Raw genomic sequence first — 15,827 nt, forward strand, 5'->3', positions numbered from 1 at the left:
CTCAAACTCTGAGCATGAATCTTCAGTGCCTAGCAACTGATCAATGAATAATTTTCTACATGAACTGACCCAACAGCCAGATCCCTCCAGATGTCCTCCAGACCATAAAATGTAAGGTCTTTAAAGCCTCTCTCGTTATGAAACGGTCTGGCTCTCCTCACTCTTCTGAGTCTACATCCTCTTCTTCGGCACGCTCACCCTGTCACGCAATCCCAAATGTTAACATCTACTCTCCCAAAGGTGGGGAGGCATTTTCTCTGCTGAGAATTCAACAGCATCTAATTCAAAGAGCTCTCAGAATAAGAATTCCACAGACTCATCCATCAAACTCCCATGAGCATTATGTGGTTTTCTTTCTCTGATCTTTTAAGAACTTCTGAACCACTTACACTATTTTCAATTGCCTTAACTACCTCATTCCAAATAAAGCCCAAGAATTCTTCCCCAAACATGCAAGCCATAATTTACCTGCCTTACAAGCAGCAATAAAAAGTAAATATAACAAGTTATTTTTCCTTGAAACCTGCTGTTTCAGAAAAGGGGAAAATTTTTTAACATTTTAAGTCTCACAATAATTTTTTAAATTGTTTAAGAAAAATGATGATGCTGTGCCATCAGTGTTTCTAAGTCTTGGCAAGTGGTGACAGAGGGCAATGTGCTTTTAGCCATTAAAAATACTCCTTTTTAGATGCAGACATGATATTTAAAAAAAAAAAAAAAAAGCAACACACGCACATACACAATATCGTACTCTACTATTTTTTTAAAAAACTGACAGTAATACGTCTTTATTATGGATTAAGCAAGTGTAAGAAATAGCTATTTATAATCTTTAAAACAATGCACTGAAAATAAGTTAATTTCAGAGTTTTATTGTATTGCACTAAAGGAACAGCAGGACGGTTATACAATGTTCTCTCTCATTCAGTTTTGAAAATCTAAAGTACTTGCAAATTCTTAAGAATACCTTTACCACCAGATTAGAACAGTAAGTATAATAACCAATTTCTTATTAAGTGATATCTTACAAATTAAAACACATTTAAAATAGCTTTAAATGCATTCTTCACAAGTAATTCAGCATGTTTTTATATCATGTTCACTTATGCTTAAGAATTAAAGCAAGTATATTACTCTGATGGAAATATGGGAAATCTCTCATTCATGCAATATACAGGGATAATATTCAAGTTGAAGGGAAAAAAATCCCACTCTTCTTATTTTGTAATGTGTCCATATATAATCACATACATGATAAATGAGGAAACCCATGAAGTTTCCCACAAGTCGGATATATATTTTCAGTTCATCAGAAGCACCTGATATCTACAGCTAATTTATAATTAGACGGCATTTCAATAAACCAAAATGAGCCCTACAAGTTCCTATATATAACAAAAGCTTCCAATGGACTAAGGATAGTCAATAATTAATGCAATCATACAAGGGATTATGGCTGTTCCTTAAGGAGTGCAAGTTCATACCTGTCAATACCAGAGGTAATCATTTTATATTAATTTATACGTAATTCCATTTAAATTCTTTATCCGTGTATAACATATGAAAACAGTCTTTCCACAAGCAAAAAATGTGGAAACATTTAAAAAATAAGGAGTCATTTTTTTAAAGTAACTGATCAGATTCCATAGGCTACTCTTGGAAACAGGATCTTGCTGGATAGAATCCCTTCATTTGGTGGCTTTTTGCATGCACTTACTGGACCAATTCTTCTGTGTGTTGTTCTAAGAGCTCACCAAAACATAGATCATGCTGAAAAGAAGAAAAAGCCTATTAATTCAAACATTCTAACTAGAAAAACTAAAAGCACCAAAACGTTGAGTCTGCTTTCCACAGCAAGCTGGTGTACAGTATCATGCCACCACAGAAACTGAAAAGACCAATGACCAAGTAAAGTAGTTCACAGTATGATCTCAATTTGCACTGATGGACTTCTGCTTAAGGTAGGACTTGGCTCAGTGCATGTGCTGTGGTTGTCCCCTATTTCTTTTCCAATTTTAGCAAGTAGAACAGCACAGCTGAAAGCTTAATAGGGGACCAGAGCTTAGAGAAGCAATCCAAACAGTACACTGCTCCGGGGCTGTCTAACAATAGCAGCGAGCATCTCCGGAGGGCTCACGTCATGCCAGGCCCTCCACCAGATCTTTTTTTTTTTTTTTTTCCCTTCGGCTCAGTTCATGATCCCAGGGTCCTGGGATCGAGCTCCACCAGATCTTTTATGTACATGACCTCACTGAGTCCTCCAAGCAGTCCCAGGAGGTGGGTGCCATTATTATCCCCATTTTACAGATGGGAATGGTCAATTAAGAAACCTCCCCATTAGAGAAAGGCTCTAGACAACAGCAACGGGGCTGACAAAGTGCACAAATGAGCAAAATAAAAATAACCATTTAATTCAGGGCAATTTTACCAGAATGATGTGGGAAAGGCATGGTTCAAAAGCACGGATCACTATGTGGAAATACAAAGCAAAGGGTTATGTAAATTTAATTAACAATTTAAAGAAGAAATGAAATGACCTAGTGCCACCATCTCCTGGTGAACATTTTCCCTCAACTGTATATCTCCGATATTACCATTTATTCAATGATTCATTTCTTCCTTTCAACAAGTATGTCTTTTTTTTTTTTTTTTTTAATTAAGTAGGCTCCACAGAAAGCATGAAACCCAACATGGGGCTTGAACTCATGACCCTGAGATCAAGACCGGAGTTGAGATCTTAGTCAGACACTTAACCAGCTGAGCCACCCAGGCACCCCTCAACACACACATCTGAAGTGCCTGCTATATGCCAGCGCTCTTCTAGGTTATTTGTTAAAGAAACTGAAAAAATGAACATTAACAGGAAATGAAAATGACACCTGGCATTTCACTTTTCAGAACTTACTATTTTTGTTTCGTAAATGAGCATCTGCAAATGCACTAAAGGCTACTCATTTTCACAATTATAACCTCTAAAAGCATAAACATACCTTTTTCATAAATTTCAGTCTCGTACTTCATTGTTTTTCATAATGGAAACTTATATGAAATAAAAAGAAATAAGAATATAAACCTACCATCTAATACTTAGCAAGTTTTCAAGTAACAAAAAGGAGAGGGGAATAGGAAGATGCTGAATGATTACAATTCCATCTTACACAGCCAATTTTCCTCATAGTTTGAAAATCAAGAGGCGCCTGGGTGGCTCAAGTCTGTTCGGTAACTGGAGACAGCAGCTGTGTATATGTGTAGCTACCTGCACAGTGCCTGACACACAGAAAGTGCTTTTTGAACAAAAAGGGGGGGCGCTGGGTGGCTAAGTCGGTTAAGCCTTTGGCTCGAGTCATGAAGGATCGAGCCCTTCATCGGGCTCCCTCGCCCTCTGCCTGCCGCTCTGCCTACTTGTGCACTCTATCTCTCTATCAAATAAATAAATAAAAACTTAACAAAAAAAAAAAAAAAGAAAGAATCAGGTGGAATGTCCTCTGGTTGAATATATGTTAATAAAATGAGAAAGTATATTTATGTGGCTTAAAGAAATCTAATTCCACACTTGTATACTTTTCTCGTTTTAATGAGAATCTACAGGACATCAGGGAATAAATGGAGAAGAATCAATAACTGCAACATCATATAGGACAGACCCATTTTTCATTCAGCCCATTCAGGTCAAGTAAGCCAGAAAATAAAGGGTAGAGAATACAGTTTGTAAAGAATGACAAAAAAATCAAACATCATCTCAAAATAGACAGTGAAGCCAAGCAAACATTTTTTTGCCAACTCACACTTTTTTGCAATCCTCTCAAGGCCATCACTTTGCCAGGAGAATGAGGATTATCCTTCACTGACGGACTATGTCCAAAAATTTAGGAAGCAGCTCCCCTGCCCAAACTTTTTGCCTCTGATTGCACACCAGCTGGCTGCCTTGACAAGTACCAGTTCATAATCATAGTCAGTGTGCGTGCATTTGGGGCATGCACTGCACCATTACCAGTCTCCACCATGCAAGACACTGAGTTCTTCTGTAAGTGGATTTTAAGGTGTTAAGACCATAATACCTACAGACTTTTTTGGAAGCAAAAGGAAATTATATATTCATTTTATTTTTAAACTTACCCGTATAGGTAGTAAAAAAATGCTAGAAGATAGAAAGCTAATTTGCACCAGCCTTCTTTCTGACAATACGCTAAAATGTCTGCATTCATGATGGTTGTAGGGTCATAGAGTCCCGGTCCACTCATCACTGGTCTACTCATATACCTGTAATAAACACAGTCAATTAGCCGCTCCAAACAGGAAGTCAACCTTTAAGATGGGAAGGAGGGGTTTTCTTCTCCAGTAACATTTGTTGCAATGAGAGGTGGTCCACACAGGGAAGAGTAACTTTAGTTCTAGGGTGGAGTTCTTTCCTCTTATCATCTTAATTTTAAAACAAGAGCCCCTATAAGAGATCAGGACAGTTAAACAAGTCCTATCTGATCTCCCCAACAATTTTATAAACACAAGAAAAAGAAAAATAACTGTAAAAATGAAGTGAGATTGTTCTTCCTTTTAATAACTTTTTAACATAATTTTAGGCTTACAGAAAAGGTGCAAGAACACTTCACCAAAATATTCCAAATGCTCACATTAATCACACAGCTTTACCCTTCTCTTTTTAGTTTTAGCTCCAAATATGCACACATTTTTTTACCAAACAGATGTGATACCATCAGTTACAGATGTGATACCCCTTTACACCTAAACACTTCTTAAGTATATTTCCCAAGAGCAATGAGATTTTTAATATTCCTATTAAAAAAAAAAAAAAAAAAACCTCTAGGGGTGCCTGGGTGGCTCACTGGGTTAAAGCCTCTGCCTTTGGCTCAAGTCATGATCCCAGAGTCCTGGGATCAAGCCCCACATCAGGCTCTCTGCTCCACGGAGATCCGGCTTCCTCCTCTCTCTCTGCCTGCCTCTCTGCCTTCTTTTTTTTTTTTTTTTTTTTTTTTTTAAAGATTTTATTTATTTATCAGAGAGAGAGGGAGAGAGCGAGCACAGGCAGACAGAATGGCAGAGAGAGGCAGAGGGAGAAGCAGGCTCCCTGCTGAGCAAGGAGCCCGATGTGGGACTCGATCCCAGGACGCTGGGATCATGACCTGAGCCGAAGGCAGCTGCTTAACCAACTGAGCCACCCAGGCGTCCCTCCTCTCTGCCTTCTTGTAATCTCTGTCTGTCAAATAAATAAATAAAATCTTTAAAAAAAAAAAAAACCCTCTAACTCTATTATATAGATCAGACATAACTTTCAGTAATTACTCAGTAATTATGAATATATTTTATAAACAAATTTAAAATCTTTATAAACATGGAGAAAGAAGTTAGACACCCTATACATTTTGAATTATGTGAAGTTCACATAATGGGCAAAATTAATACAAGTTGACAGAGGTCACTGCTGTCCCGGGGAGATACAGGGGTAACTGACAGGGATAGGGCTTCAGACTTATGTACACCATTGTATGTAAATTAAAACTCACTTTTTGAAAAACTCCTTTAAAGGGTAACAAAGTAAGCACCATAAAAGGTATTGAAACAGCGATTTGTTCATCTGCTAGATTTTTAAAATAAATGCCAACCAATTTTCAGTTTTCATTTAGGTGACAAGCATGCAAGATAACTGTACCAACCATAGTATAATTAAAATATAATTAGGTAAAGTATTAGAAATGTATTTAAATATTACCTCCAAATATGATATGCCAAGAGGGGCATATTGAGACCCAGCGTAAGCCACTCTGCTGCACAAAGAAACATGACACAGAAGAAAGCGTGGATGAGGTACTCTGGGAGTACAAGCTGGAAGAAAAATACAAGCCAGTTATCAAAATGCCTTGGCAGTATGTCAAATGCTAATTTGAAAGCAGGTGGCAACCAAGATTCCATAATGAAAAAAATTCACTGTTTTCTAAGAAGCAGGCCCAAAAGATGGTACTGAGGTCTGTTTCCATATTTAACTTTTTACCAAAAGCAGAATTACAAGCAAACTATCCAGATGATATAGCTTGCCCTAAAAGAATAAATAGAACCTAAAATTTAAAACTCAGATTCTTACAGGTTAAATTACACAAAGTTACCACCCAGACAGTTCAGTTATTTGCTGATCACTTGGAATACTTTTTCTTTCCACCATTCAGTAATGATAAAAATACAAAAAGGAGCTATCTGGTCACATGCAACATGATATAAAAAAAACCCACAAAACAAAACTCCCTTTTAGAATATTTTACACATTCGTGTTTTAAAGCTTTTAACAGAAACCAGGAATGCTACATAAACAATATTTAGCAAACCACATCACATTATCACAAAAGTAATTTTTCAATGGAAAGCCAAAAGCCAATAATCTCAGCACAGTCGGAGGGGAAAGAATACTAATATACACAGATGCAAACAATGTGCATTCTGCAATGTAGGAGGGAAAAGACAGTTCTGAACCATAAAATTGAAATTTTCCCGGTTCCTGAGCTCCAATTCTGACATGGCTTCCTGTTTCTTTAAACCTGCTTTCCAGTGAACTTCTATAGACACAGCAGACCAGGAGACACTCAGAACTCAAAAACAAAATGATTTTTTTTTATTGTAGGTGGTACTAAATGAGAAAAATTAATTCAAGCAAAATGCTTTTTATAATATGACCAAGAATTCATGCTTTATTTTTAATAAATCTTTTTCATCCTGAAGACTTCATTTAGCCTAATGACTCTGTTAAATCAAAGTCCCAAACTTTTCATTGCAAGTTTAAGCTAAACAACTTCCTGCAAGTCACAGACACAGAGCCAGCTTCTCAAATGACTGTATCATACCAAAGTAAAATTATATGAATCCTCAACATCATCAGATCATTCCTGAGAGGAAACCATTGCTGTATAGATAATTACAATTGTACTACATATTCAAGCCCACTTTATAATACTCCCAAGTCACTTTTTCCATTTCAAAGCTGTAAAGCAAAGTTTTTTAATGAATAATATTTTAAATGAAATTCCAGTAAAACCAACTAATCTATATTACTAACCAGGTATCTTCTACAATTTTAAGCAATAATAATAACAAAAGATAAACTCCACATATGTATATAAACTTGTAAATAATACGAACCATTAAGCCACCATTTAATTAAGATGAAAATCAAACATCGGCAAGAAAATGTCCACAGGAAATCTTTGAAACACAAGGACTACAACCAGGACAAACCAAGAAAAATAAATATTGTATTAGAGGAGTTCCACTAGAGCTGTTTATAATGCTAGTTTAAATTACAGGAGTTTTCTTTATAATATAGTAAGTCTATCTCAGCTCTCCAAAGCCAAGTGATAGCTAACAATACAAATTATCATTCAAGTTTTCATCCTACACTTCCGGACTGAGATATGGGGAGAAAATTATTTTGAATGCGCAATACCTATGGCTCTTAAACAATATACTTTAATTAGAGTGAGAATACGGATAATCTGCAACTCTTCCAGTTCTAATATGAAACACATGCCACACTCCTTTTTCCTCAAAAAACACCCAGAAACTTTTATAATGCATCTCTTATAAAAACCAGTCCACTCCAATCATTCTTTAATGGTGAAATTTCCCCGTAAGTGGCACAAAAATTGTTCCATTTAGGAACCAATGTTTACCCAAAAGCTAGTACACAAAAAAATTCCTCATGCAAATATGGCTGAAATGATGGTACTTAAATGCAAATCATAATATTCTCTAGTTAAGGCTCACATTTTTAAAAATAATATTTGTCTTCCCCCATACTTTGGCAGAATTGTCAAAACAAATTTTAAATAGGGAAAACTGTCAGATGCGCTGCTAGTAAGCCAATTATCGGCACCCTATCCAAACACTAACTTATGCTGTTGCAAAAACTTCCTTCTAATCAATGTAGCATTAGGAGGTCCTAAGCACATGTATTTTTTTAAGTGAGAATTTCCTTCCATGAAGGAGAGTCAGACATCACACATATGTAAAAATTAAATTAGTCCCTCTTAAACTTACCGTAAATTGGGGAAATACCAAAGCACGAGTATAAAAATCCAGCTGTCTGGGTTCAAATGCTGGGTCTACCTTACAACCCTACTAAGCCGAAGCCTATCCTCCTATTCAAGAAAATGACAATACACCTACCCTTTAAGGCTGCTCATGAGCTCAAGGAAAGCACAGCGCCTGTTGCCTAGGAAAGCCCTCATCTGATTTCAGCTCTTATCATCCTCATCGTTTGGTTATTTGAAGTAATGAGAAACCAAAGAAGACAGAATACTATTAATGAACAAATGTCAAAAAAAGAAATTTTGGTTCCTTAATCTCTTGGTAACAATTAGTTTCAACAGTAGGTTAAGACACTTTATTACTTTCCAATCTGAAGAAAGCAGATTCTTCACATATTTTATTTCATAAGAACAGAGACACAGCTAGAAAGTTAATACTTTTAATTGTACCTACATCAAGTCTTACTGTAGCAGTTCTCCAGAGACAAACTAAAAATCCATTGCATCACTCCCATTTATAGAGGAAACAATGATAAAGCAGCACACTCACTTTAAAGACCCCTTTCTAAATAAGATCCCTTTGGTGTGCTAGTGTCTTATAGTTTCACACAACTAAAGCCTACACAAGTTCTCATCTTAAGTAATTTTTAAGATAAATTATTATATTCTATTTCTTGGAGATATACCCACAGCCTTCTTACAAACAACCTTTCAGCTTCTGACCAATTAGGCAAAATCAAACCTACAGGTGAAAGGAGAATCTTCCTAAATGAATAAATTGAATGAAGCCAAAAATATATATAAATCCCTAAGCACAATGGAGCCATGTTATAACGAAATCCATCAGAGATCAGAACTTAGTGTAAGACAAGTCTGGCTTAGAAATTTAGAATGGATCTATATTAGAAATAACTATGTAGACATTTGTAGACCAACTGTTATCCACAAAATTCTGGCAGCGTGAGTCCAAAGGTCAGCACGCTGATTCCAGAGCCTAAAGAAAGAGCTATCTACCTAAAAGTTTCTAAATAAACATCAGCTGAAAGAGTGAATAATTAATTCCAGAATAGACATAACGAAAGATAAAAGCAGACATGGTACTGAAGACTCCACTTTGGGACTATCTCCCAATAAGTCACAACAGAAAAACCATCTTACCATCTATTAAAGTCATTTTCTGTTAACCAACTTTCAAACACCGCACCAAATAATTTAATATAAAAGTGCCTATGGCTATAACATTTTTTAAAAAATGCATAAGCATTTAACAGCTTTCCCTACTTGACTGGGCCAGCAAGCAAACATTTGCATAAAATGCGGAATTTCACGAAATCATAAACCTCAACAGGCATATGAACAAGCACACCAAACAGAACATTTTACAAATAAAAATGCCCTAACCCTCCCCATGAAATGAATGTAGCATTAAAACATTAAACTAAAAAGCAGTACACACCTTTAATGCAATTTTGACTCTTTTAATCTTTTTGACCTTTTCAACTGTCTTTGGCCGACAATGTAAAAAGCAGATTGGAAGAATGTTAGTATGACAGCTGACAAGATCACTGGCAGATTAATATTAGATCAGTCAAGCAGGAGAAAGAGTATTTTTGTAAATCCTGCCTACTTCAAAAAGAACAAATATGTCATGCCACTGAGTATACTGGCCATTTTCAAATTATATTAAGAGCAAAAGCAGTTAAAAAAATCTTAAGAAAAATCCTATATTATAACTTACAGGATTCAGGGTATTACACTGGTCTATAGGATTCTTGTAATCAGTCTTCAGTTCATCAAAAGCTATAATCTAAAATAAAATTAAAGTTAGTTAGGACCTTTAATAAAAAGCAGCAACAAACCTGCCTCATCATCAAATTATAATTGAATAAAGTTAATAAAACAAAAGCAAAAGTATACCAATACTACATGTACCAATTTACAGTAAATTCACTATGTCCTAATAAATAACTAATACCATTTAAATGATCTGGTCTCACTGTGATAAATATCTTCACTTTTCAATTTTTCAATGCCTCTATTCAAATTATTTTCTCTTCTTAAAATGATCTTTTCTATCTATCAAAAATCATCATCTTAGGGGGGCCTGGTTGGCTCAGTGGGTTAAAGCCTCTGCCTTCAGCTCAGGTCATTATCTTAGGGTCCTGGGCTCTCTGCTCCGCAGGGAGCCTGCTTCCTCCTCTCTCTCTCTCTGCCTGTCTCTCTGCCTACTTGCGTCTCTGTCAAATAAATAAGTAAAATCTTTAAAAAAAAAAAATTGTCATCTAAAAACCCTCTTCCTACAACAGCTCCACTCTGCAGGTTTCCCTGACTCCCTGGGGCGGAAATAATTGCATACATGTCTAACAGCCCCAGAGCACAGGGCTTTACAATACTACCAATATGGCATTTCTTCCAGTGGAGTATCTGTGCACAGGTTTGTGTGTCTTGTCTGTCCCTCAGGGTGAAGTTTTTTTTTTAAAGATTTTATTTATTTATTTGACAGAGATCACAAGTAGGCAGAGAAGCAGGCAGAGAGAAGAGAGGAGGAAGCAGGCTCCCTGCTGAGCAGAGAGCCCCACACAGGGCTCATCCCAGGACCCCAGGATCACGACCTGAGCCCAAGGCACAGGCTTTAACCCACTGAACCACCCAGCGGCCCCCGGGGTGAAGTATTTTTAATCATTTGTGCATGCCCCACCTACATCAGAGCTCAGTGGGACACTAGAGATGGACTCACATGCTCCAGTTTGTTCCCACTGAGCCCAAATACATACACTTCAAAGTCCTGCTTCAATAGGGAATAACAAGAAATGGCCTCAGAATAGAGGAATACCAAGCCTGGACTGCCACACAGAGTAGCGCAATTTCTGCATGGGACAGAAGGCCAGGATGGAAGCTCAAAGCCAGTCCGTGCTCCTGCTGCCAAGCACCCTGGCATCAGCTCTACATCAGGCTCTGCATGGAGCAGCTATGTCTGCAGGGCAGGAGGATTTTCTAATTCTTCTGCCCCAAGAGGCATCTTGTTCTAATGCACCTAATGGCATCATAGAAGCAAGAGCTGCCCCTTTCAAGGCCATGATGAAAGTCATCAATCTAACCTCCTTCTGGGTCTTATGCACATCTCCTACACTTGAGGGTGATTTCCCGAGGTCACCAAACTAAAGACTGAAGAAGGGTAACCCAGGTAAGACCAACTTCTCACAATAAGAGGAGTCAAACAGTTATAAATGTGGTAACGGGAGAGAGATCTCATCCACTTATGAAAAATATGAAAAGATTGTTTCTGTCTATACTCTGGAGAAATTTGGCTGTAAAACAGGGCCACTTAATGCACAACTTCAAAGTCAAAATGTATTAAAAATCAAAATAAGAGCAACACACCACTTTGTGGTACTTGGTCAGATGTCAAAATAAGCCACAGGCACCAAGTTTATAGGAGAATTATTTTAGTTGCTGTCACTGGTCATCCAGAAGATAGAGAACTCAGTCTGCCTTTCCACTTGTGAATTAGGAATAGTATCTTCGTGTGTAAGGCTGTGTTACTCAATATTACCAGTAATCAATGGAGTCCCATATTCCTAGCTTTTACTATGCTTTATACTATTTCCCTGTTAAAGTTCTTCACTTCATAAAAAGATGGTTGTTGTTTTTTAATTTCTAGAATTTTACAAAATGAACCAACCTGACCAAATAAAAATTCTAAAATAGGAATAGAGAAGAAACATAATTAGACATCAAGATGTAAACTCCATGACAATTTTGCTATGCTGGCTGCTATGTCCCTAGCCCTGGCACATACTTAAATGTTCAATCAATATCTATTGAAGGAAAGGGACAGAGCCCGGTCAGGGGGGAGTAGGGGGGTGGAGGGAGGGCCTAGCATAAAAAGAATACAGAACTTACCAAAAGGCATTTGCCGTTGTTAATGAAACCTAACATGTATAAATGTTATAAATGTTAAAAATATAAATGTAGGGGTGTCTGGGTGGCTGAGTGGGTTAAAGCCTCTGCCTTCTGCCAGGATCCTGGGGTCGAGCCCCACATCAGGCTCTCTGCAGAGCAGAGCAGAGAGCCTGCTTCCTCCTTTCTCTCTGTCTGCCTGCCTCTCTGCCTACTTGTGATCTCTGTCAGATAAATAAATAAAATCTTTAAAAAAATAATAAATAAATGTATAACTAGAAGATACTAATTTCTGATTACTTATGGATATTATTAACCAAATACATGACATTTGCTGTGTGATATATCCCCAATGCATCTTAGTAATAAAGTTCAAAGTAAGGACTCTCATCACAAATAAAATTACTTGCCCATAGTAAGAACCAATTTAATAGAATATAATCTTGTGTTTTAAAACTAACTCTTTTGACTGGACATTTTCTTCAGGTGACCTCAAGGGATTTTTTAACAGGTATGTTACTGTATGAGCTTCTGTTTCAGTACTATAAGCTGGAGTTTTCAACTCTTCTATAAAGATTAACCTAGTGGTTTTCGTTATCTTTAGTGACTGTGCGTCTGGACAAAGATATTCATAAAAGTCTTACAGAAGTGTTAAGGCAGAACAGATATATACCTAAAGATAACAAACTATGCTATTCAGAATACCCTCAAATTTGATGCATGTCTTTAGGATCCTAGACTTCTGTTCAAACAAACCTAAGCTCTTATGTCTACTCTCCACACAGTATCAATCACATGAACTAGGAGTAAACTGACAGATGTAACCATTAGCACAAAAAAAATCCTCCATACAATGATTAATGTAAACAGGATTCTTTGAATTTCTATTTGAAATTTCCAAAATGAGTTTTCTAATACTTAAACTACCTAAAAAAATAAACTAAAGGTTATATAGTTAATAGAAAAATCAAAATTATATACTTAAAAGTTTTCAATCTGTTCCCAAAGGATGCATAATCATCTGAACTATGAAGAAATCCCTAAGGATAAAAGCTCTCAATTAATCTGTGGAGTATAAATGAATTTTTTAAAATTCTGTAATAGAACTTAAAATTATCAGAAACATTCTCATTTCAACACTGAAACTAAGTTACCCATTTTTAAAGTTTATTTTTTTTTTTTTTAAGATTTTATTTATTTGAGCGGGAGGGAAGGAGAGGGAGAGAGAATAAGCGGGATGAGGGGCAGAGGGAGAAGACTCCCCGCTGAGCAGGGACCTCCACATAGGGCTTGATCCCAAGACCCTGGGATCATGACCGCAACCAAGGGCAGATGCTTAACTGACTGAGCCACCCAGGTGCCCCAAATAACCCTTTTTTTTTTTTTTTTTTTTGCAGTTCAGATTTTCCTTAAGCCAAACAAACAGGTTCAAAATGTAAACAAAGCCATCCACAGCTTTCTTGCTTAGAATCCTCATGTCTCAAAAACACCAAGAGTACCCATCAAGCAGGAACTGACTTAAAATTCACATCTACAAATGGAAGGGAGCCACACATTTCACTTCCACCACGGGCTTACTAAAGTGGAGCTAGTTTGCATTCCAAATTATCTTTATTTATTGTTCTTCCACCAAAGAGACTAAACTGCTCTTAATTTATTGGTTCCTACTGACAAGCGTTTTGAGGGCGCAGTTACTGAACAGCCTACCTAAGCATTCCCCACTATAATGCAGTTGGGTTCTAAAATAATTACAAACACAATCACACTCTTTATCAAAAGAGAATAATTTATGGTTATCATTCTACATTTGAATATTTTTTTTTTTTAACACAAGACATGGCTGCCATTTAAATCATTCCGCCAGGCTATGTTCACTAAGAAATTCTTGTTATTGGCATGATGAAACCTGACTTAAAATGTTCATGAATGAACATGTACAATCAAAAGACTGGCGCCCCTGGTGGCCCCGTGGGTTAAGCCTCTGCCTTGGGCTCAGGTCATGATCTCAGGGTCCTGGGAGCGAGCCCAACATCCGGCTCTCTGTTCAGTGCAGAGTTGGCTTCCCAACCCCACTGCCTGCCTCTCTGCCTACTTGTGATCTCTGTCTGTCAAATAGATAAATAAAATCTTTAAAAAAAAAAAATCATTCAAAAGACTAATTAATATTCCAGAAGCCACTAAAAGAATATAAGGAGGGCGAAGCAAATATAAGATACATTTTTAATGAATGCTGACTTCCAGAAGGCTGCTTCTAATTTTGTGCTAGAGAAACAAGAATCCTTAAAAATCTGTTGTAGAATGGGCGCCTGGGTGGCTCAGTGGGTTAAGCCGCTGCCTTCGGCTCAGGTCATGATCTCAGGGTCCTGGGATCGAGTCCCACATCGGGCTCTCTGCTCAGCAGGGAGCCTACTTCCTCCTCTCTCTCTGCCTGCCTCTCTGCCTACTTGTGATCTCTCTCTGTCAAATAAATAAATAAAATCTTAAAAAAAAAAAATCTGTTGTAGAACTGTCACGAGGAACTTCCCTGTTCCTTACAGAAACCAGTAAGGATGTGCTTCTATCCTGCAGCAAGCAAGATGTGAGTAAAAAGAAAGAAAAGAGAAAAAAAAACTGCCCTGGGGAAGTTTAAGATTTGTGAGCATTTTCGAAATCAAATTAAAACGACCTCTACTGAACCCAGCTACCCTGAAGACGGCCTGAAGACGGGCGGCTAGGAAGAGCGTCTCTCGAGAAACTCTGGCGGTCAAAGTATGATTTAGGGGAAAAGTTCGGAGACGCAGTCACCAAAGTGATGAATCCAATCTGCATCAAAGTTCACAAGGGAACAGAATCCGGAAAAAAAGGGCGTTCTCCTCGAAGAGCGCCCAACAAGTGCTGAAAACAGAGTTGGAAATTCATCTAAAGTAGGCTATCCGATCTCATCTGGGCCACACTCCGGCGGAAACCCGGAAAGAAAGACAATGTGATTAAGTAACAGTCACCGGCAAACTTCATTCCCGCTAAGCACGCAGCATGCCTCCGCGCGCCCTTGACATCCTCCCCGGGGATGCGGGGATGCCGCGCCCGGGGCCGGCTCAGGTCCGCGCGGGCGAAGCGCTGTCCCGCAGGGGCCCCCGCAGGACCGCGGCCGCCCCACCATCCAGGGAGGAGTAGCGGCGCGCGCGGCCTGCGAGGGGACACCGCGGGCGCTTCCACCCGGCCACCGCAGCCTGGACCCGCACCCCCCGGACCTGCAGCCCCCCGGCTCGCAGACGGAGTGCTCGTAGAGCCTTCACCGCGCGGCCTGCCTCGCTTCGGCCCCGTCGCCCGGCGCGCGCACCTCTGCGGGCCGTCGCCGCCCCGACCGCCGACCCGGGGCGAGAAGAGACTGCGCCGCCTCCTCGCCCTTCTTCCCCGGGCCCCGGCTACTCACGTGCCAGATGGCGAAGAAGATGAGCGCGGCGGTGAGCAGCAGCGCCAGCATATAGCAGAAGGCCGCGAACGTGAACGCCATGGCCGGGAAGGAGGAGCAGGGAGCAGCGCCGGTGCCAGCGGAGAAAGGCGGCGCAGGGCCCTCTGGGTAAAACCATTCACTTCCCCCGGCCGCAGCCACGACCGCCGCCGCCGCCGCTGCCGCCGCCACGGCGCCCGCCCTCCCTGCGCGCCTGCGCACCAGCCGAGGTGCGCCTGCGCCCTCTGATGGCCAAAGCCTGCGGTGCACTTACATTGTCTGCGCAGCTGACTGATTTTTCTTTCCTTCCCTCGTTTATTCTTTGAACAAACATTTATTGAATGAGTGCCTAGTATGTTTCAGGCGCCGTGCTTCTCCTTTGAGATGCAAAGATAAGAAACATAGTTCTTGCGCTGAAAGAACTTAGTATAGTGTCGGAAACGAACACTTAAATAAACGGTTACGGTATT

At 39.1% G+C, this 15,827-nt stretch overlaps 1 protein-coding gene across 1 annotated transcript; it reads right to left on the reverse strand.

Annotated features, from left to right (window-relative positions):
• Nucleotides 1-852: 852 nt before the first annotated feature.
• Nucleotides 853-15,557, reverse strand: CNIH1 (cornichon family AMPA receptor auxiliary protein 1). The gene is made up of 5 exons (XM_059182136.1): nucleotides 15,340-15,557; nucleotides 9,766-9,834; nucleotides 5,726-5,838; nucleotides 4,117-4,260; nucleotides 853-1,770 (listed from the first exon to the last, which is right to left on the reverse strand). The coding sequence occupies exons 1-5, from the start codon at nucleotides 15,418-15,420 to the stop codon at nucleotides 1,743-1,745; spliced, it is 435 nt and encodes a 144-aa protein (XP_059038119.1). The 5' UTR covers nucleotides 15,421-15,557; the 3' UTR covers nucleotides 853-1,742.
• Nucleotides 15,558-15,827: the final 270 nt, after the last annotated feature.

The sequence above is a fragment of the Mustela lutreola genome, chromosome 7 (genome assembly GCF_030435805.1).
Source record: "Mustela lutreola isolate mMusLut2 chromosome 7, mMusLut2.pri, whole genome shotgun sequence".
Taxonomy (NCBI): Eukaryota; Metazoa; Chordata; class Mammalia; order Carnivora; family Mustelidae; genus Mustela; species Mustela lutreola.